The sequence below is a fragment of the Carassius carassius genome, chromosome 17 (genome assembly GCF_963082965.1).
Source record: "Carassius carassius chromosome 17, fCarCar2.1, whole genome shotgun sequence".
In the NCBI taxonomy this organism is placed as follows: domain Eukaryota; kingdom Metazoa; phylum Chordata; class Actinopteri; order Cypriniformes; family Cyprinidae; genus Carassius; species Carassius carassius.
Window position 1 is genome coordinate 26,133,588 of NC_081771.1, and position 22,355 is coordinate 26,155,942.

At 36.7% G+C, this 22,355-nt stretch overlaps 2 protein-coding genes across 2 annotated transcripts in view; both read left to right on the top strand.

Moving 5' to 3' along the window:
• LOC132161423 (dedicator of cytokinesis protein 9-like) overlaps positions 1 to 12,091 on the top strand; it is a 115,264-nt gene extending 103,173 nt beyond the window's left edge. The window contains exons 47-53 of the mRNA XM_059571451.1: positions 104 to 217; positions 2,852 to 2,998; positions 3,729 to 3,939; positions 6,860 to 7,050; positions 10,496 to 10,596; positions 10,689 to 10,827; positions 11,696 to 12,091. Coding sequence (XP_059427434.1) covers positions 104 to 217; positions 2,852 to 2,998; positions 3,729 to 3,939; positions 6,860 to 7,050; positions 10,496 to 10,596; positions 10,689 to 10,827; positions 11,696 to 11,821 — 1,029 coding nt within the window. The 3' untranslated portion in view covers positions 11,822 to 12,091. The remainder of the gene's footprint in view (positions 1 to 103; positions 218 to 2,851; positions 2,999 to 3,728; positions 3,940 to 6,859; positions 7,051 to 10,495; positions 10,597 to 10,688; positions 10,828 to 11,695) is intronic.
• A 1,945-nt stretch (positions 12,092 to 14,036) lies between these two features.
• On the top strand, positions 14,037 to 22,054 carry LOC132161424 (solute carrier family 15 member 1-like). The gene is made up of 23 exons (XM_059571452.1): positions 14,037 to 14,217; positions 14,450 to 14,487; positions 14,683 to 14,767; positions 14,916 to 15,057; positions 15,367 to 15,486; positions 15,666 to 15,765; positions 16,571 to 16,661; positions 16,993 to 17,076; positions 17,186 to 17,268; positions 17,687 to 17,773; positions 17,872 to 17,961; positions 18,076 to 18,120; positions 18,225 to 18,257; positions 18,421 to 18,509; positions 18,593 to 18,674; positions 18,900 to 19,019; positions 20,517 to 20,648; positions 20,799 to 20,845; positions 20,926 to 21,033; positions 21,194 to 21,308; positions 21,402 to 21,539; positions 21,627 to 21,734; positions 21,845 to 22,054. The coding sequence occupies exons 1-23, from the start codon at positions 14,211 to 14,213 to the stop codon at positions 22,052 to 22,054; spliced, it is 2,154 nt and encodes a 717-aa protein (XP_059427435.1). The 5' UTR covers positions 14,037 to 14,210.
• The last annotated feature ends 301 nt before the right edge of the window (positions 22,055 to 22,355 follow it).

The following is a 22,355-nucleotide window of genomic DNA, read 5'->3' on the forward strand; positions in this document are numbered from 1 at the left end:
ACACTGTTTATGTGTCATTGGAAATACAGCATTTACATTTTGCCAGAAATACAGTATATACTGTATTTGGACAGTATGAATGTATTTTTGTGCTTTTGTGTAGAAACTGGCCCACCTGTATGACACATTACATCGGGCTTACACTAAAGTAATGGAAGTGATGCATTCTGGGAAGAGGCTACTTGGGACCTTCTTTAGAGTGGCATTTTTCGGCCAGGTAAGACAATGCAATAGTGCAGTGGTTTTAACTAGTCCAGCTAACACAAACAGTTTGACTGAGGATTGAGCTGCATTATAGCAACAATATATAACTGCATTTTATTTTAAAGAGGTCATTGCATGAGGCATCAAATTGAGATAAAAAGATTGGTGTATTATGAAAACATACTTTGACTTTTATTACTGAAAACTTCCTCCTCAGTTCAAAAATAATGACCTTCGGGACCATGTTTTGAAACTGAGCTGCTAAAATATTGAATGTTTGAAGAAAAAAAATCTAAGCCCCCCAAAATTATAGAAGAGTGCACACTTATACATGAAGAATGCTTATTTGTTTATCAAAAATTTTCCTACAACATTCTTCTTTGTGCACATCAAAAGCAAATTGAATTTTTTGCACAGGTAGATTACATACATAGTCAATGCAAAGAATAAGAGCGATTTAGGCGACGCGTATGTTGGAAAGTGAAATTCACACTTTGTTGTGAATTTAACTTTTGCGAAAAATTGGTCGGAATAAAAAATTTGCGAATAAGCACAGCTTCCATCCGGCAAGTCAAAGAGAACACAATCGTCCTGATTAAGTGGCACCAAATATAACTAATAAAAGTGTGAGAAGCCACTGAATATAATAATTTCTTTTATAATAAATGACTTGTGTCTCATAGAAAGCAGACGAAACACAATAAATGCGATCATTGCTTTCATGGATGCCTGCTGTGTGAAAATGCAGTTGTGTACGACAGTTCTGGAGGCAATAATACAGAAATACTTTGACAGACTTTGCTCAGGCATTTCAGAATAAACATAACATTTCAGATTATGTGCAACAAGATCAGTTCGCTGGTTAGTGAGGTAATGCCATCCCATAGCGCAAAGTCAAATGACTTTTTTGATGCACATAGAGGAATTTATTCGGCAAATATGTTTCCATCTCCCATTATTCGCATTAACCCCTTTTCGCACAAGACAAAAACCACATCAAGCAAGTGTAAAAACTTTTTTGCAAACAAACTTTTAATTTTTTTTTTAACTAAATTCAAATTTTGCACATTAAAATTAAACTGAATAATGAAAATGTGTGATGTGACCTCTTTAAAAATGGAAAGCAGACAGGCATTCCTGTATGCATGATAATATACTGTACCCTGCATGATAGCCAAAGTATTGTTTAAAGCATCTGTAAAGCATTGTGGGTCTCGGTTAATCAATATTTTCTGCTCTCTTTTCTTTCCTAAGGCTGCGGTAAGTGTTGTTGTGAACTGTGTGTGTGCTGTTTTACTCATTGTCAGGCAAGTTTTGCTTTGACCATAATAGTCTCACTAAACTACTGTTTGTTTGTGTGCTTGCATATTGCCTTTGGATTAGAAAGAGCCTTTTTCTGTGTTCTGCTAGAATCCCTCATCAATCTTTAAAACATCCTGTCATCTGAACATCCTGTCATTTCTTCATCCCAGTTGAGCTAGACAGCATTTTGACTCTTTGTTTACTTAGGAAGTCATTGTTAAATGGGTTTGGACCATAAAAATGAGCTTGGCAACACTTAGAGAGCTCTTTCGCTATACGCTGTGCACATTTACCTCACAGAAGCCATGAGGTTTTATTGCTTGACCTGTTTCAACTAAAATTCAGTGAAAGCTTTGTGTACTGCATAAGTGCTAACATCTCAAAAGTGTCTATGTTGGCCAACAGAGAATAAAAGATAGCACTGATTATTAAAAGAATTAAAAAAACACGAATTCTCTGAAGTGCAGGAGACGTGATATTGATAGTCTGAGCACTGCCACGATGTGTTATCAGGTTTGCCTATGAAATTCTGAATACGCTGGTTTTAAAGACAATTAAATATCAAAGGCTACATTCAAAGGCTCAATTCAGATTTTTTTTCTCAGATTTCTGTATAGCTTTTTCACATTGTTGTTTTAAATGTGGCCAATATCAGATTTCCAGTGTGAACAGATCATGGTTCTGACCTGACCCGCATGTGCAAAAGAGCGAAACCGGGTTTCCAGATTTTCACAACAAAATCAGCCCGTACTAGTCCTAAACTAGCCCAGTTGTGTTCAGGGAGGTTAGTGGGGTCAAAGTTGAAAAACACACCACGGCGACAGAGGAAAAAGTTGCCATATTCCGTTGGGAAAATGTGGATTTGGCAACAATTGTGCAGCATGCCGTCATACGGAAGTAAACAAGGAGGATATAAAGTAAGCAATTATGCATTTAATATTAAGAGTGTGATCTGCTGCAGAAGCCAGCTAAATTACCGTTCACACTGCGGTCGCATTGCAAAACATCTGACATGGATCAGATTTAGTACCACATATGGAAGTGGCACAAATCAAAATTGAAATGATCAGATTCCATGCAGTTTGTGCTGTTCACACTGTCATGACAAAAACAGATCACTTGTGTGCAAAACAAAAATCAGATTTGGGCCACATTTGCCTGCGGTGTGAACGTAGCCAAAGTGTCTATTCATATTTCATAATTTTTCATTTCCACCTGTGTGATGTAGAGGTTTGTTGATTATGGGATTGAAACTAGATTTTGTTGGCTGTACATTAATAGCTTCAACAGTGTATACATACTGTATATCACATAAATTGTGACTGAAATGTTGTGTGTGTTTCAGGGTTTCTTTGAAGATGAGGATGGAAAGGAATATATCTATAAAGAACCAAAATTCACTCCTCTATCAGAAATTTCCCAGCGTCTCCTCAAACTTTACTCTGACAAATTTGGCCAAGAAAATGTGAAAATGATCCAGGACTCTGGCAGGGTAAGACAATGCACACTCATATTTGATCAGTATTCTGTGAATAGGTAAAAGCTCAGACAATCTTAAATATCTGAACACATGTACACAGATTGCACTAGTACAGAAGCTCACTGTAAAAATGAGATGTTAATAGAACTTAAAGTAACAGTTCACCCAAAAATAAAATATTTGTCATCATTTACTATGTGACTTTCTTTCATCTGTCTAACATAAAAGAAGATATTTTAAGAAATCTCATATAATTGAAGTCAATGGGCTCACGTGTTGTTTGGATCCCAACATTCTTTGGAATTTCAATGTTTGGAACCACATAAGGGAATTATTTTTTTTTTTTGGGGGGTGGGGGGGGGGGTTGTAGTAACAGTTTAAAAATGAAGCCCACACTTTGCATGACTTAAAATGTCAAGTTGTCATCACCTAAAAATGTTTTAAAAATTAAACTAAAAATGAATCTCATGAATGGCATTATACAAAGTTGTGTCCTGATATGCCACAAAAACATGCACGCACACACACACACACACACACACACACACACACACACACACACACAAGAACAGCATTACACCATAGATGAGATCAGTATTGACAACAGACCTCCTGATATGTGGAGTTTGCAGTCAAACCTTAACCCCAATGCACTTCCAGACAAGAATTCTGTTTTTTCCTGTTTTATCAGTGTCTTACTGGTCTCCTCCCACCCTAATGTATCACATCTCATCTATCTCAGGTCAACCCTAAAGATCTGGAGGCAAAGTTTGCCTATATCCAAGTGACGCACGTGACGCCGTATCTAGAGGAAAAGGAGCTGGAAGAGAGGAAGACAGACTTTGAGAGGAGCCACAACATTCGGCGCTTTGTGTTCGAGACGCCATTCACTGAGTCAGGAAAGAGGCACGGTGGGGTCGAAGAACAATGTAAACGGAGGACGGTGCTCACCAGTGAGTGATCACTATCACTGACCCCAGAACAGATACTGCAGTTAATACAAAGAACACACATAACAGAAGAAGTGAACATTTAGGTTTTTTTATGCTACAAAACTTAAGTTAACAATAAAACCCTTGTGTCTCTGTTTGTCTGCCATCTAGCCGAAAGGTTCTGATCATGGTGAGGAATGGTTCCAGTTACATTTCCACTTTAGTATGGTTAGCTAACTGTGCTCATCCATGCTACTGGATCACTTTTAGTTATGTGATGATGGCTTTCTAGTACTGTAGTACAGTATTTTTCAACATGCTGTTTTCATTAGCCTTAATGAACATGCCCATAAATGCACATACTACAGATCAATCACCAGTTCTAAAATACATTGTAATTCTGATTACATAGCACTGAATTTGAAAAAGAAGCTGCAATCAGTTCAGCATGGGTCATCGTGGTTTCGCAAAGAGTTTCATGTTTTGTTAGACAGACAAGACTATTAATATACAGGTCCTTCTCCAAAAATTTGCATATTGTGATAAAGTTCACTATTTTCCATAATGTAATGATAAAAATTAAACTTTCATATATTTTAGATTCATTGCACACCAACTGAAATATTTCAGGTCTTTTATTGTTTTAATACTGATGATTTTGGCATACAGCTCATGAAAACCCAAAATGCCTGTCTAAAAAAATTAGCATATTTCATCCGACCAATAAAAGAAAAGTGTTTTTAATACAAAAAAAGTCAACCTTCAAATAATTATGTTCAGTTATGCACTCAATACTTGGTCGGGAATCCTTTTGCAGAAATGACTGCTTCAATGCGGCGTGGCATGGAGGCAATCAGCCTGTGGCACTGCTGAGGTTTTATGGAGGCCCAGGATGCTTCGATAGCGGCCTTAAGCTCATCCAGAGTGTTGGGTCTTGCGTCTCTCAACTTTCTCTTCACAATATCCCACAGATTCTCTATGGGGTTCAGGTCAGGAGAGTTGGCAGACCAATTGAGCACAGTAATACCATGGTCAGTAAACCATTTACCAGTGGTTTTGGCACTGTGAGTAGGTGCCAGGTCGTGCTGAAAAATGGAATCTTCATCTCCATAAAGATTTTCAGCAGATGGAAGCATGAAGTGCTCCAAAATCTCCTGATAGCTAGCTGCATTGACCCTGCCCTTGATAAAACACAGTGGACAAACACCAGCAGCTGACATGGCACCCCAGACCATCACTGACTGTGGGTAATTGACACTGGACTTCAGGTATTTTGGCATTTCCTTCTCCCCAGTCTTCCTCCAGACTCTGGCACCCTGATTTCCGAATGACATGCAGAATTTGTCCAAAAGTCCAGTGCTGCTTCTCTGTAGCCCAGTTCAGGCGCTTCTGCCGCTGTTTCTGGTTCAAAAGTGGCTTGACCTGGGGAATGCGGCACCTGTAGCCCATTTCCTGCTCACGCCTGTGCACGGTGGCTCTGGATGTTTCTACTCCAGACTCAGTCCACTGCTTCCACAGGTCCCCCAAGGTCTGGAATCGGTCCTTCTCCACAATCTTCCTCAGGGTCCGGTCACCTCTTCTCGTTGTGCAGCGTTTTTTGCAAACACTTTTTCCTTCCCACAGACTTCCCACTGAGGTACCTTGATACAGCACTCTGGGAACAGCCTGTTCGTTCAGAAATTTCTTTCTGTGTCTTACCTTCTTGCTTGAGGGTGTCAATGATGGCCTTCTGGTCAGCAGTCTTACCCATGATTGCGGTTTTGAGTAATGAACCAGGCTGGGAGTTTTTAAAAGCCTCAGGAATCTTTTGCAGGTGTTTAGAGTTAATTAGTTGATTCAGATGATTAGGTTAATAGCTTGTTTAGAGAACCTTTTCATGATATGCTAATTTTTTGAGATAGGAATTTTGGGTTTTCATGAGCTGTATGCCAAAATCATCAGTATTAAAACAATAAAAGACCTGAAATATTTCAGTTGGTGTGCAATGAATCTAAAATATATGAAAGTTTAATTTTTATCATTACATTATGGAAAATAATGAACTTTATCACAATATGCTAATTTTTTGAGAAGGACCTGTATTTTCAAAAGTAATTTTAAAACACACTATTTAAAAAAAAAAAAAACTTGATTTGAAAGCACTTTGAGAATCGATTCTGTATGTATTCATGTGCACAAAAGATGCAAACATTTGATAAAAAATACAGTAAAATTGTAAAATATGATTAAAAATGAAGTCCCAACTTTACATAAAAAAAGTACTTTTTGTGTTCATATTGTATTGCCAATCACTGCTGCTGTTGAGGGGTTTTTCCTGAAAGAAAGAAAGCTCTGACCACAAACTTTTGAATTGTAGAGTACATGTAATTCCTTAATCCGTAACTTCCTTAAATCGTTGGTTTATTTCATTCACCATATAAGTGAACCCATTCGCAGGGAAACAAGACTTCATGAACATATGTCCTCGGCCTCCATATGGTGTAATCCATTGATTTACCCAGCTATTCCTTGAACACTAATCTTTAATGATTACATTTTAGTCTGTATTTACACCCTGATCTTGAGCTCTGGGCTGCAGTTGTGTTCAAAAACAATTAATCCATGACTTTGTGTCAAGTTGTTAGTGTTGTTTAGTGTTGCAAAAGCAACCATAAAAATTCAAAGTTGAACCCTGATCTTCATCCTGTGATCATTTTTCCTACCAGATCTGGCCACTGAGGCAGAATGACCTTCTTAGAGAGTGTGTTCTAAATAAACCACTTTTTCTCAGTTTCAAGGTGTGCCATCCGCATGGAACATAAATCCTGATTACTGCACAAACATGAGTAGATTTCAGCTGGGTCCTTAATGTGTTTGTTCTTCTAGCCATCCCTTCTCTGAACTTACTACTGCATTCACTTAATGTTTATTTACTCTGTCTTCTCCTATCTCTCTGTTTCAGCCACACACTGTTTCCCATATGTAAAGAAGCGCATAGCGGTGATGTATCAGCACCACACAGACCTGAGTCCCATCGAGGTGGCCATAGATGAGATGAGCGGGAAGGTGGCAGAACTCGGAGCCCTTTGTGCAGCCAGTGAGGTTGACATGATCCGCCTGCAACTTAAGCTGCAGGGAAGCATTAGTGTACAGGTGTGTGTGGGATGCATATGAACACACATTATTGGCCTGTTCCAAAAGCAACCTAGCCAACACTTTTAGGCATCGTGATGCAGAGCCTGTGACAAAGATACTTTATTTTGTTTAGGTAAAACACTGTACCATTTGATTCCAGAATGCACTGCAATGAATTTAACAAATATTACATTCAAGATATAGTATGTCATAAGAAATTTGTGCAAAATGTCAATTTTAAATACATTTTATTCAGTATTAAAAATTATCAGTTATTTTGATTAAAGTGCACCATTTGAATAAATATTTTACCCATTATTTATATGCGCTTTTTTCTGCTTTTTAGTATATAAATGTAATATATAAGCAACATGCTAATATTTAAACTATTAGCCAATGAGAAGATGTAAAATAAAATAATAAAAAAATGACAATTAAGTAGCATGAAAACTTTATTTTAACAAATAAAATAATAAAATAAAATCCAAGTGGCATGAAAACTTTGAAAATTATGTCATGGTATCATTTTATTTTATTTACTTTTTTTATCAGAAAACACCTATTTTACATATTTTTTATTAAATAAAAATGAAATAATACTTTTATTCAGCAAGGATGCAATATTTTATCAAAATGTAAAAAAAAACATAATAGAACATATTTATTCAAAATACACATCTTATAGACCCCAAATTTTCAAGTGGTAGTGTAAAAAAACTATATTTAGGGCCCGAGCACTGCAGTGCGAGGACCCTATTGGAATTGCTCCGTTTCTACTTCTTCTTCTTCTTCTTCTTCTTCTTCTTCTTCTTCTTCTTCTCCGAAATGAATCGCATTTTTGAGGGCCTAAACATGCTCTAAAACTCACGAAACTTTGCACACGCATAAGGACTGGCGAAAATTTACATCTGATATAGGTTTCAGAAGTGGGTGTGGCAAAATGGCTCAATAGCGCCACCTGTTATATTTCAACGGAGTTGCTACGTTTCACGTACATGCACGAAAATCGGTACACACTTGTAGCACACCATTATCTACAAAAAAGTCTCTTGGTACAAAATCCAAAACCCAACAGGAAGTAAGTTATTTTGAATTTCCTGATTTTTGTGCAGTTTTTGCCATTTCCATGCCTCGTACTTTGACGAACTCCTCCTACAGTTTTCATAATAATAGGTCATCATAAGACCTTTATGATGTTAAATTGCGAAGGTTTTGAGTTTTCATCAAGGGGTGTGTCCCTGGCGGCCTGACAAAGTTTGATGTTTCGCCATGAAACAGGAAGTTGCTGTAACTCAAGCAAGCAATGTCCGATCTTCCCCAAACTTCACACGTGTGATAGGTGTTCTGTCCTGAGCAAACACCCATGACCAAATACAGTTATAGTCATAGCGCCACCTGCTGGTAACAGGAAGTTACATGGTTAACACTCTTATGGACTCCTAGGAACATATTAAAAAGTGTCAACAAGTGTTAAATAAGCTGGCATCATGATAGATACATACTAATACATGCTAGCAACACTTAGCTAAGTGCTAAAGCATGCTACTAATGCAGTGAAAAAGGAAGTTGCTGTAACTCAGACAAGCAATGTCCGATCTTCCCCAAACTTCACACGTGTGATAGGTGTTTTGTTCCGAACAAATACCCAAGACCAAATTCAGTTATAGTCATAGCACCACATGCTGGTAACAGGAAGTCACAAGGTCAACACTGTTATGGACTCCTAGGAACAAATTAAAAAGTGTCAAAAAGTGTTAAATAGTCTGGCAACATGCTATAAACATAATAAAACTTGCTAGCAATGCTTAGCTAAGTGCTAAAGCATGCAAATATAGCATTGAATAAGGAAGTTGCTGTAACTCAGGCTAGCAACGTCCGATCTGCTCCAAACTTCACACGTTTGACAAGCCTCCTGTACTGAACACATCAACATGCGCATATTCGGTTATAGTCATAGCGCCACCAGTTGATAACAGGAAGTGTCATATGTAACACTGTTATGGACTCCTAGCAACATATTAAAAAGTGCCAGCAAGTGATAAATGCACTGGCAGCATGCTAGAAACATACTAAAACATGTTAGCAACACTTATCTAAATGCTAAAGCATCATATTACTGCAGTGAATCAGGAATTTATTGCAAGTCAGGCATACAGTGTCCAATCTGCCCCAATTTGAACAAGTTTGATAAGAGTCCTGTCCTGAACACATCAACATGCCCGTATTCGATTATAGTCATAGCGCCACCTAATAGCAACAGGAAGTGGCATGTTTAACACTGTTATGGACTCCTTGCAAAATAATAAAAAGCATCAACAAGTATTAAATAGGCTGGCAACATTCTAGAAGCATACTAAAACATGCTAGCAACACTTAGCTAAGTGCTAAAGCATGCTACTTATGCAGTGAAAAAGGAAGTTGCTGTAACTCAGGCAAGCAATGTCCAATCTGCCCCAAACTTCACACGTTTGACAAGGGTCCTGTCCTGAATACATCAACATGACCATATATGGTTATAGTCATAACACCACCTGTTGGCAACAGGAAGTGTCAGGTTTAACACTTTTATACACTATTTGCAACACAGTAAAATATGCCATTGTGTGCTAATTATGCTAGAAATGTTTTCAAACATTCTATCAACACTTACTATGTGCTAAAGGATGCTATTAATACTAAGAAACAGGAAGTTGTTGTAACTCATGCATACAATTCCCAATCTGACCCAAACTTCACATGTTTTATAAGAGTACTCGCCTAAACACAACTAAAGGCCAATATTCAATTATAAGTATAGTGCCGCCTGCTGGCAACAGGAAATTACTTATTTTATATTAACTTAAACATGAGATGTCTGATCATCCTAAAACTTTGCATGTTTGGTAAGACTCCTGGCCTGAAGACATTAACATGCCGATATTCAGTTATAATCATAGCGCCACCTTTTGGCAGCAGGAAATATGGCACAAATATTTACTATTTTATAAGCATTTGGCCCAACGTTCACTGTTCCTCCTATGGGAACCGGGTGGTCATGAGCCCGGGTGCGAGGGCCCTTTCATCGCTGCTTGCAGCTTTAATTATATTTAGTTTTGCAGCCCACCAAAAATATGGAATTCAACAGTAGGAATGTCTTCTTTAGACTAATAATGCAACAACTTGGTGACTTCTAACAATAAAATCAGTCAGTAGACAATAGACAACAAGGCACCACACTAGATATAGAAATAAAGCAATTGTGTTGATTCACACTCACATTTTTACCCCAAGCTTGGCATGTTTAGAATTCACTTAAGACATTATTCAGTTCCTTTCTTCCTTGTAGGGCAATTTTGCATGGATTTACATTTTTGCATGAAGACATTTTTAGCCATTTAATTCCCACAAGAGCAGCAAGCCTTCCCCCAAATACGCTTTCACTATTATATCACACACTCAGGTTTAAACTGACCTTTCTCTTCAGGTCAATGCTGGGCCACTTGCATATGCCAGAGCTTTCCTTGATGACGCCTGCGCCAAAAAATACCCAGATAACAAAGTCAAACAGCTTAAAGAGGTCTTCAGGTAAATGAACACCATTTGAAATGCCTTCTAAAAGTCTCCACACAAGCACCAGCTTTCTTATATGTATGTGTATATGGTGTTTGTGTATGCAGGCAGTTTGTTGAAGCATGTGGCCAGGCTCTAGCTGTGAACGAAAGGTTGATCAAGGAGGACCAACAGGAATATCATGACGAGATGAAAGCCAGTTACAAAGACCTGGCCAGAGAGCTTTCCCACATCATGCATGAACAGGTACCCATACACAGTGGCACATCGCAGATCTTGTTTCGCTTATGCAAGCAGAAACACACTTTGAAAGTGTGTCTTTAAAAAGAAGTCTCACCCAGGCTACATTTACTGAATCAAAAATACAGTAAAAACACTGATGTTATTAAATATTAATACAAATGAAAGTAACTGTTTTCCATTTGAAAGTATTTTAAAATGTAATTGATGACAAAGCTACATTTTCAGTAGCTTCAGTAATTAAACTTATATGCTGATTTAGTGCTGAATTATTAATAATGGTTTCTATTATTACTGTATTATTATCATATTATATCTTGCCTAATATTTCATCTTTTTTTGTGGAAACAGTTTTTCAGGATTCTTTGGATAGAAAGTTCACTCACAGCATTATTTAATAATATTTTTTTGTAACATTATCAATGTCTTTATTGATCAATTTCATGTATATTATTTTTTATGTTAAACAATGGTAATTTGTCATAGTTTCCATAAAATATTAAGCAACAAATATAAAAAACAGTTACTTTAACCTATAATATCTCATAATATTGCGGTTTTTACTGTATTTTTTTCTGTATTTATTTGTATTTTTAATCAAACAAACACAGATTTGGTGAGCATAAGAGACTTCTTTAAAAACATTTAAAAAACATAATATTTCAAAAAAATTTGCCACAAGTACACTAGTAGGTTACCCTGAATGTTTGGTTAATTTTTAATATTCATGATATTTGTTCTCTCTTTTGTGCTGGCCTCTGTAGATCGGATGGTAATAATGCACACAATTAATCAGACTTGAAAAACAATACAGTACAGTTCAAGTGTCAGCTTGATCTGTTCTTTCTCACCCTGAACTCTTCCTCTACATCAGATCTCCACTGTGGAGGGCGGAACCAAGAGCTCTCTTTCTGATTCGCTGCATATTTTCAATGCCATCAGTGGCACCCCCAGCGGCACCACCCTCCATGGCATTCCTAGCTCCGCCTCCACCGTGTGACTCTCACCCCTGGCCTTAAACTTCTGACCTTGCCCACAGACAGAAAATCGAGCAGACTGACTGAAATGCATCAAAAACAAAAGAACAAGGAAAGAATGGAATTTCATTGTCTGACACTCCTGAATGATTCGAGGAGTGTCCATCAATCAGCATCCAGGACTCTGGGATACAGCAGGTGTGTCCGGTCTTTGGAATGTCTACATACTATCCCCATATGACTCGTGTAGCTTTTGTTCTTCTCTCATCCACTCCAGTCCTCCATTCACAGGAGTTTCCTGTGGAGACTATCACTTTTATTTCTTACACAACCAGAACAACTTGAAAAATCTGCATTTTTACATTCACATTCCTTAAACGTAATGCTTCATCTTTCCATATATTCCCCAATTCTGTATTTTTTTTTTTTTTTGCTGCTCTGTGCTAAAAGAGAGTCTTCGACATCACTTCCTGTGTCTAAAGCAGCAGCCGTCCCTTGAGTAGTTGAGAAGAGAATATAACTGTGCTTAAGTGTAGCAGAAAGCTTTACTGTACAAAATACCCACGATCACCTGAGCCACTCAAGCTTTTTAATCCACACATCCATCATTTTTTTCCTTTTATTCATTAAAAGCCAAGAAACAGTTGCTGTTTCTTTGAAGCGGAGTGCAATAATTCTCTTTCTTTGTCCTGTTTTGGTTCCTGAAGATCTCTTGCCAAAGTGAAAAGGCTAGATGTGAAATATCTAAATATATACTGTATGGACAAAACAGATAAACAGAAAGATTTTTATAACCGTTTATGTTTGTTTAAATGTAAATTGTTTTATATCAAGGGTTTAAAATGGAGGGGGGGGGGGGTATTTTTATTTAAAAGAATCTGTTCTGGAAATATATTAATGTCTCTAAAATCTCTGAATAAAATGTATTATCTTACATCAGTTTTCATGTGGTTATCATTCTTATCAGTTGCTTCCATTAAACATACTTTATCTCTACTACTGTGAACTTTATTATTTACCAACCGTGAGATCATTAAAACCTGATCTATACAACCTCATCTATGTAATAGTTATGGTTTTTTATGTATGGTTTATGGCCGAACACACTGCATTATTCTTACCCCTGATTGTGAGGCATTTAGCATGACTGGAAATACATACAGCCCATCATTTATGCTCTCATATCCGAATCCTGGCAATTTTATATAACCATATATTCTATATAAGGTTTAGAAGAGATAGACAATATTGACAAAGTATCAGATTCAGTTTTTTTTTAAAGTGAGTTCTGAATGAAACCTGCTGACTTGCTCTCAGTCTACACACACACACACACACACACTTGATCACGCCGTACTCCCCTGCCCTCTCCACCTCTGTCGCCATTGTATCGCAGCAACATCTCTGTGTGGATGAGGGCAGTGTGTTTACCTCTCTCTTCCAATGATTTACAGCTCTCCAAACTTCAGCTTTCCAGCTCAAGTAAGCCATTTTAACATTGTATATCAGCTGACGATGTGCTTTCAGAAAGTGTCGTTCACATCACTCCAAATTCACAGTCAGTACATTTTAACAATAAAATATAATACTGTTTATACATGCAGTTGCTGCATTTGTGTTATGGAGTTATATCTGGACGGGGTAATAAATGGTGTTATTAGGGTTATTAAGAACAGTCAAATGATGTGTTGGCAATTTTATGAAGTTCCAACATTATCTAGCATATCTAATCAACAAAATAAAATGTTTTATTAAATTAAATTACATTTAAATTTAAATTAAAAAAAGTATAATAAATCAGCCTTCATTTACCATTCATTATAATTCAAATTATAAGGTTTTGTTAGATAAACACAGGATTTTAACCCAGTAATAATTCTTACATCAGAAAAGTGACTTGAAATAGTTTTTAAATAAAGTTTATTTAAGAATACATTTATTCACATTGGTTTTAAAAATAAAAATAAAAAATTTAAAGGAAAACAATGCCATTTTGCACTTTTCTGTATTTTTTTTATTATAAAATAATTAGTATATTAATTACTCATTAACTTGCCTATCTTATTACAAAGGCCAAACGTTCACATGATTTGATTTTCAGTATAAATTGATAAGACTGCCATGAATAACTAAACTGCACCCACTCATACGCACACACACAGTTACAAACACTGTCATAAACATCTACGTCGATCTCATTTTAACCCAGGGGTAGCCGAGGATACATTTTATTGTCCAGAGTCTATAAAACCCAGTTACCTGTCTCTCTCAGATTACAACTCTGTCTGTTCCGGGTTGTGTGTGTGTGTGTGTGTGTGTGTGAAAGAGAGAGCGAGTGTGAGTGTGTGTCTCTCTACTAAAGGATATTCTTTACGAGAGGACTAGAAGACAGCCTCAGGCAAAGCAGTAATCATGACAGGTGAGTAAACCTGGATGTTGATATGGAACAATATAATAATAATTATCCCTTTTAACTCTGGGTTAGTACATGGAGAGTAAATGTGTGTGTTTTTTTTGCATATATAGGGCAGTGCACTAATTGTTCATAAATGTTACAGTGTGACAATGTTTGAAATAGCATTTGAATTCAGTAAATTGAAACTGAATCCATATTAGAGCTATTTTAATGACATTTCACTCCATTTCTGCAGACAAAGAGGAACAAAGGACAAAGAAGACCAATAATAGTGTAAGACTTATTTCTGTGCTAGTGACTCACAGAATTACTATTTTTATTTTGTTCAATTTAATCATTTATTTTTAGTTACACAATAAATATGTTATATCAGCACAATTAGTAAGAATACAAAAATATACAGAACTAATTTGACAAAATACAAGTTATTAGGAATTATTTTAATTGAGCTGTGGTTTTTTGTTGTAGCCAAGTTGCTTGGGATATCCTATCAGTATATTTTTCATTGTGGTGAATGAATTCTGTGAGCGATTCTCCTACTATGGCATGAAAGGTGAGCCCAAACACATGAAATGAAGTGAACTTTTTGCTCTGTTTTACTTGTTCATTCACATAGATCAGTATTTCTCATTCTTTACTTCTTAGTACGTGTCACTCATCTCTTTAACTGTGCTCTTCTTTCCTGTCTCTGTGTGTCGCAGCGGTGCTGGTGCTGTACTTCAAGTATTTTATCGGTTGGGACAATGATTTGTCCACCACTATCTACCACACCTTCGTGGCTCTGTGCTACCTAACACCCATCCTGGGGGCCATCATTGCAGACTCATGGCTGGGCAAGTTCAAGTGAGTTTTAGGGATGGGAAATTATTCACAATAACATACTATTAACTAGGACTAAAAGCAATACTGATCCAATTAAAGTCAAGTCAAGTCAAAAAAAAAAAAATCTTATTTTTTAAATAACTTTTCCCCCTGAAAATTTACTTAGCACCACCTTGTGGCTTCCTGGCGGTCACCGGACCCCAGTTTATGCACTTGTACGAAGTACACTGTCAGTCAAAATGCTTAGTTCAACAACATTAGACTATGATTTTTTTTTCTACTATAATACATATATGTATTAACATGACCTCCATTCTCCACTTTTCGCAGGACTATCGTGTATCTGTCCGTAGTATACACCATTGGCCAGGTGATCATGGCTATCAGTGCCATCCATGATATCACAGATACTAACAGAGACGGTACACCAGACAACATGACCTTCCATACGTGAGTTACTGCTTGGGAATTTTTTTAATTATATTATTGCAAACGTTAAAGTAAAGTTAAAAGTAGCATACTCTTTATAGGTGCTACATAGAGCAATCATTTTAAATACTGACAATGTTATTATGTGATTTCTAACACATTATTTGGTGTGAATTTGAATTTCTTCATTTTTATTTTAGTGCCATGTCCATGCTGGGACTCATGCTCATTGCCTTGGGAACTGGAGGTATTAAACCCTGTGTGGCAGCGTTCGGAGGAGATCAGTTTGAAGATCATCAGGCATGTGGACCCTCACACACATACACACAAACACACACACACCCTATTAAAGAGGATGTACTGCATTCAAGAATAGCAGACATTATTGTGTGTAAATCAGCATTTATCAGTTAAAGGTTAAGTCTGATATTAAGTGTTAGAGATTAACAAATAGGGATACTTAAGTGAGTTTTAGCCCCCATCCCTGCCACAGGGATTTAAAGTCTAAGGGCCAAAGGTCAAAGTGTGAAATCTGCATATTTTAGACTAAATGTTACAATATGATTAGGGTAAAAAGTCAGAATTCCTCTTATTGTAACATTTTTTCCATGTTTTCAGCCAGTAGAAACTTCTGAGGAACTCAACAAGTAATGCAGTCTTATTGGCTTCAAATCCTAAAGTTATATTTTTATTATGATACAGACAGGTTTACAAAATATTTTATTGTTGTTTAAAAGAAATAACACTTTATTCAGCAAGAATTGATCAAATTTATCAAAATTCATCAATGCATTCAATGTAGCATTGCCATCACAAAAATATTAAGCAACACACATATTTTCAATTCTAATAATAATAAGAAATGTTTCTTAAGCACCAAATCAGTATATTCTGAAGGACTGTAAGACGCTAAACACTAACTTTACTATCACAGGAACAATCTAATAAAATTGAAGCCATCACTTTACAATGTAATAATATTGTAATACAAATAAATAATTAAAGAGTAATAATAAAACATTGAAAAAAAATGACCTACCCCAAATGTTTGAATAGTAGGGTATATAATATAATTATATTAATAATGATTTTTATTTGATTTCAGGAAAAACAAAGAAGTACTTTCTTTTCCATCTTTTATCTGTCCATTAACGCTGGCAGTCTTCTCTCCACTCTCATCACACCCATCCTGAGAGGTGTGTATTTACAGTAATTACAATCTGAACAGCAACTTTGGTAACACTTTGTTTTAAGGTGTCCTTATTAAACAAGTTACATGTGCTAACTATTGTAATAACAATAAATTATGCATAATTACATGCAAGTAACCCTAATCCTAACCCTAACCATGTAGTAAGTACATGTAGTTAATTAATATCACTCAGTACTTAAATGTAGAATTACACTGTAACAAGGACACCTTAAGATAAAGTGTAACCGCATCTTTTACTTTTGTTGGTAATACATGGTAGATTGGTAAAAAAATGCATATGAACAATATGTCTTGTCTTTGTGTGTATTTGTCAGCTCAAGAGTGTGGTATCTACTCAAAGCAAAGTTGTTTCCCGCTTGCTTTTGGGGTCCCTGCAGCTCTCATGGTGGTTGCCCTCAGTGAGTTAAAACTGTCTAGGTCTACTTGTATTTATTTTAAAATGTGCAATACCTTTAATGACCACGCGGTGGGAGCCGTGACCGACTGAGGCTCTTCTTCTCTCTGCAGTTGTGTTCATCGCAGGCCACAGCATGTACATTATGGAATCCCCCAAAGGCAACATCCTGCTGCGAGTCATGCAATGCATTGGAGTAAGAGCACAGACAAAATTATGCTTTCTTTAAGAAGCTTTCTTTCTTTTTTTTTCTTTAACGTATTACGTTTTTGGAAAAAGGGAGGGAAAAGGGAAAAATATTGTCCTATCCTAACCAACTATACATCAATGGAAATGTATTCATCTTTCAGATTGACCCTTTTGACTGGTTTTGTCGTTCGGGGGCACATATGTGCTGGCGTTAAGCACAGTAACTCCATTAACGTAGCCTATATTAACTTCTTGATACAAATCAAATAAATGCAGTCTTGGTGAGCAGAAGGGACTTCTTAAAAATAAAAAATGTAAACAATCTTACTGTTCAAAAACCTTTGGCTGGTAGTGTAATTGATTTGGTAACATCAAGTCATGTGGAAAAGTCTAATTGCATGAGTGTTTTCTTTTATCTTCTATAGTTTGCAGTTAGGAACCGTTTCAATCACCGCAGTAAGCAATACCCCAAGAGAGAGCACTGGATGGACTGGGCAGAAGAGAAGTATGATGTATGTTACATAAACCATCATGATTAAATGTTTTATATATGCACTCAGTTAACTCTTCAATGCAGTAAGAAGTTCACAGACATTCGGTCTTTTTACAGAAACTCCTGATCGCTCAGGTGAAGATGGTGTTGAAGGTTCTGTTCCTCTATATTCCTCTGCCAATGTTCTGGGCCTTATTTGACCAGCAGGTCAGTGTAGAAACACAATGATGCTACAAATGCCATAATCAAATCTGCATTCTTGCACAAACACTAATCTGTCTTTGGGCTTGATGTTAAATGAGAGTGTTGTTGTCTTTCCAGGGCTCCCGTTGGACTCTTCAAGCCACCACTATGGATGGGAACTTCGTAAGTTCAAATGTTTGCAGAAAACTATCGAATGCACATATATCTGTCCAGTTATGTTTTCATATTTTATATGGTACATCCCTTCTTTCTTTCTATCATCATAGGGAGCGTTTATAATTCAGCCAGATCAGATGCAGGTGAGACTGATTTTTTCTACACACGATTTACTTTATGTGTCTATACTTGTGTTTTACAATGATTGACAGGATATGAAATGATCAGGACAATATGTGATGATAATATTGTACATTGTAGTGTACATACAGTGCATTTGTACTCATTATTTACATTCTGGTGCAGATTGTGAACCCCATACTGATTGTGATAATGGTGCCAATCATGGACTCTGCAGTGTATCCACTTATCAAGAAGTGCCATATTAACTTTAAGTAAGTGCTGGATTATGCTTACTGAATTTGCCCTTGTGATATGTTATTTGACGGTGTGATTTTGTGTGTGTGGTGTTTCCCAGGCCCCTGCGGAGGATGACTGTTGGTATGCTGCTGGCCGCATTAGCATTTGTGGCTGCTGCTCTTTTGCAGATTCAAATTGACGTGAGGAACAGATACCTAGCAGTCTAGTAGATATGTTGCAATGATGTTTGAGAAACATAACCTGATGCTTCTTTTAGATTGTTATTGTTACAGCATGCTTATTGGCTGCCTTCTGCCCTTAGCACTCTGGTACAATAATTGTCACAATGTATTTGATATACTGTACATTCACAGAGAAGAAAAGAAATTGTATGTTTCTGACATGCCTGTCTTGTAATCCAACAGCAAACAATGCCCGATTTCCCGTCAAGCTCTCAAATCCAGGTGAAGTTCCTGAACTTGGAGAACACATCAGTTCCTGTTGTAGTAGAGGGGCAAGAACCGTTTGCTGTTCCTGGCTTTGATGTAAGTTCACACAATGAAACATCAAACTTAAACAGTTTTTCAAAGAGTTAGAAAACCATAATTAAAAGAAAGTAAACAATGGGTGTCTTTTAAATTATGGGAATTTTTGGCACTATGAACAGCTTGGAAACGTATACTCAGAAAATGTGAAAATCTTACTAGAATTTTTTGGTATTTTTTCTTAAAATTTTGAAAATAAAACCTCAGATGAGCATCACATGACATCCACTTTCACCAGCAATAAGATTTTTCTATATGACTTTATTGAGATTTTATTAAACTATCACATCATTCTGGATGAATTTTGGCCCACTGTTATTTATTGATCCAGCTTATTGAGGTTTGTGGGCATTTGTTTATGCACAGCTCTCGCCACATAATTTCAGCCAGGATGAGGTCTGGACTTTGACTGGTGTGCTTGGGATCATTGTCCTGTGGCATGACCCAATTGTGGCCCAACTTTAGCTGTCGGATGGATGGCCTCACATTGACTCTAAAATACTTTGGTATACAGAGGAGTTCATGGTTGAATGACTGTGAGGAGCCTAGATTCCATGGCTACAAAACAAGCCCAAAATCATCAGCCCTGCACCAGCATGTGTGACATTTGGTATGAGGTGTTTGTGCTGATATGCTCTTTAAGTTTTCACCAAATGTGGCACTGTGAAGTACGGCCAAACATCTCCACTCTGGTCTCGTCAGTTCAAGAGGCTTTCTTCTGGCGAGCCCAATAAACATGCCAAGCTTGTCTAATATTTTTCTAATTGTATAGGATTTTTTCCTGATATAAATAAAAATTCAGACCGTAGTGTTATTGCCACATCTTAAATTACATATTCAGTAGCATTCTGTGATGGAAATGACATTTTTGGAATAAAATAGCCTACTTTTTCTCACGGTGGTTAATTTCATTGTTAGTATTTTTGTATTCTAAATACAAGATTAATTAACATTTCACACGTTTTTACATAATTTGAAACCTTTCCTTGGTAACCTAGTACACACTAACATGTGAAAAAACTTTATTTGGGTCAAAATTGTTTGTTATTGTGGACAGTACAACTTTGACAACCATCATTTTGGAATAAAAGGAACAAAAACAAAAAATAAAAAGTATGATTAATTTTAAGAAAATTCATGAAAACTCAACTCAAAACAGAAATAAATGAATCAGTTTAATTAATCATCTTTAAATATAAGTTATGTTAAAATGTAGTAATATTTGACATCGTTATATGATTTTATTGTATTTTTGATTCAACAAATGCAGTCTTGGTGAGCAAAAGACACTTCAAAAACATAAAAAAATGGGACTCACCCTAACACTGACCTTACACTTCATAACAGCAGTGCATGTTGAAAAGAAAACTTTTTCATAAAAATCAATCCCTGGGACATAAAAATGCTTGTAGGTTGAGAAAACATTATACATATGTGCTGTATGTTAACTGTACATAATCGTCTTACAAATTCTTTTATGTTGTTTTGCTCCCCCAGTCTTCTAATGATTATATGACACTTGACAGCGAGAATGTTACAGTCTCTGCTGGAGGAAGAAACGCTACAGCTTATTTCCAGAAGAAAACAAGGCACACGGTTTTGATAAATACTGATGGAATGCTACAGACTGTGAGTGCTGCATTCATATTTTTTTTTAAATCATGGTATTTAATTAAATATCTTAAATGTGTCATTTATTGTGATAAATTTAATGTCGTGAGTATACAGTAATTATTACTGTAATGCTGAGTGTGTTCTGATTAATTGTTATGTTCACAGCTTAATGACATAACCGAGAAACCAAACCAAGGCATGAATGCGATCAGGTTAGTGCATTTCTAAATAATTTCTTGAATATTCTTTTCAAATTGTTAGCTATTCTAACTGAAGCAAACATATGTTGCAGGTTTGTGAATGGCTTTAGGTCTCATCTGAACTTCACAATAAAGTCTGATAATCTGGGTCTCATCGCTCCCTTACAAGGATCAGGCTACCTCAATGTTTCCCACGGCAAGTATGTGTCGTGTTTTATGTATTGTGTATTACAGTTACTAATATAAATATATATATATATATATATACATATGCATATACATGGAGCTGTTTTTACAGATTGCAAACCCATTGCTATGCTGCTTTTCTACACTGATTTGATTTGATGCCCCCCTTCCCAGAGCCAACTTTACTATTGTGAATGAAGAAGGACAGATGTGCCACTACATCCTGCAGCTGGGCTTCGGAAGCTCCTACACAGTCCTGATCCCAAGCACCTTTAGTTTTGGAGAATCTGTAAGTCATGTTTTTACAGTCGACGATTATATTATGAACACTATTAGGAATAGTTAGAATCTTATATTCCCATCTGTCTGAATGTGTGTACAGTGTACCGAGAACATTAAAGCAATACAGGATATTGAACCCAACGGCATTCACATGGCCTGGCAGGTCATTCAGTACTTTTTGATGACCTGTGGAGAAGTGGTCTTCTCTGTCACCGGCCTGGACTTCTCCTATGCACAGGTATGGCTTGCTCCGAAAAATACAAATGAGCTCTTTATTTATAATTCTCTCATAATTTGACTGTTTAATTTGACTGTTACCTTTTAGGCACCAAGCAATATGAAGTCAGTCCTCCAGGCTGGTTGGCTGTTGACTGTTACAGTGGGGAACATCATTGTGCTCATCGTGGCTGAGGCAGGCTCACTTCCAGATCAGGTATGCCACATGAACTGCTCTATTAGTTTTTGACGAAATCCTGATCAAATGTCAATTACTGTTGCCATCCGTATTGCTATAAGCTCATCTGCGTTTATGTGTTGTTGCAGTGGGCAGAATACGTGTTGTTCGCGTCTCTCCTGGTGGCCGTGAGTATCATCTTTGCGGTCATGGCTTTCTTCTACACCTACATAGACCCGACGGAAATTGAGGCTAAATTTATGGAGCTTGAGCCAGAAGAGAAGAAAAAGAAAGAGCTTGAAATGACGACCAAAGACAATTTGGCATATTTAAACAACGTCAAACAAACGAAGATCTAGATTCATCACTTCTTTTTCACTTGATCTGTGCTTTGAAAGTGTTGGTGTTCCCTGCATTGGTGCCTCTGCAGGTGGGATTTATTTATGAGTATATGATGTTACTATCAATAAATAGATGAGTTAAAGAGGTCCTCTTTTATGGATAACATGGAAAAAAACAGTTTAAATGGAACCTAAAGTGTAGAATTACATCATACTGTTTTTAAATGCTGTTTCCCTCTTGTACTTCAAGCAGCACGGTCCTGTTTGAGCTTTCAGAAAATATTCTAAAGTGCGTCTAAATAATTTTTATTAATAGCCA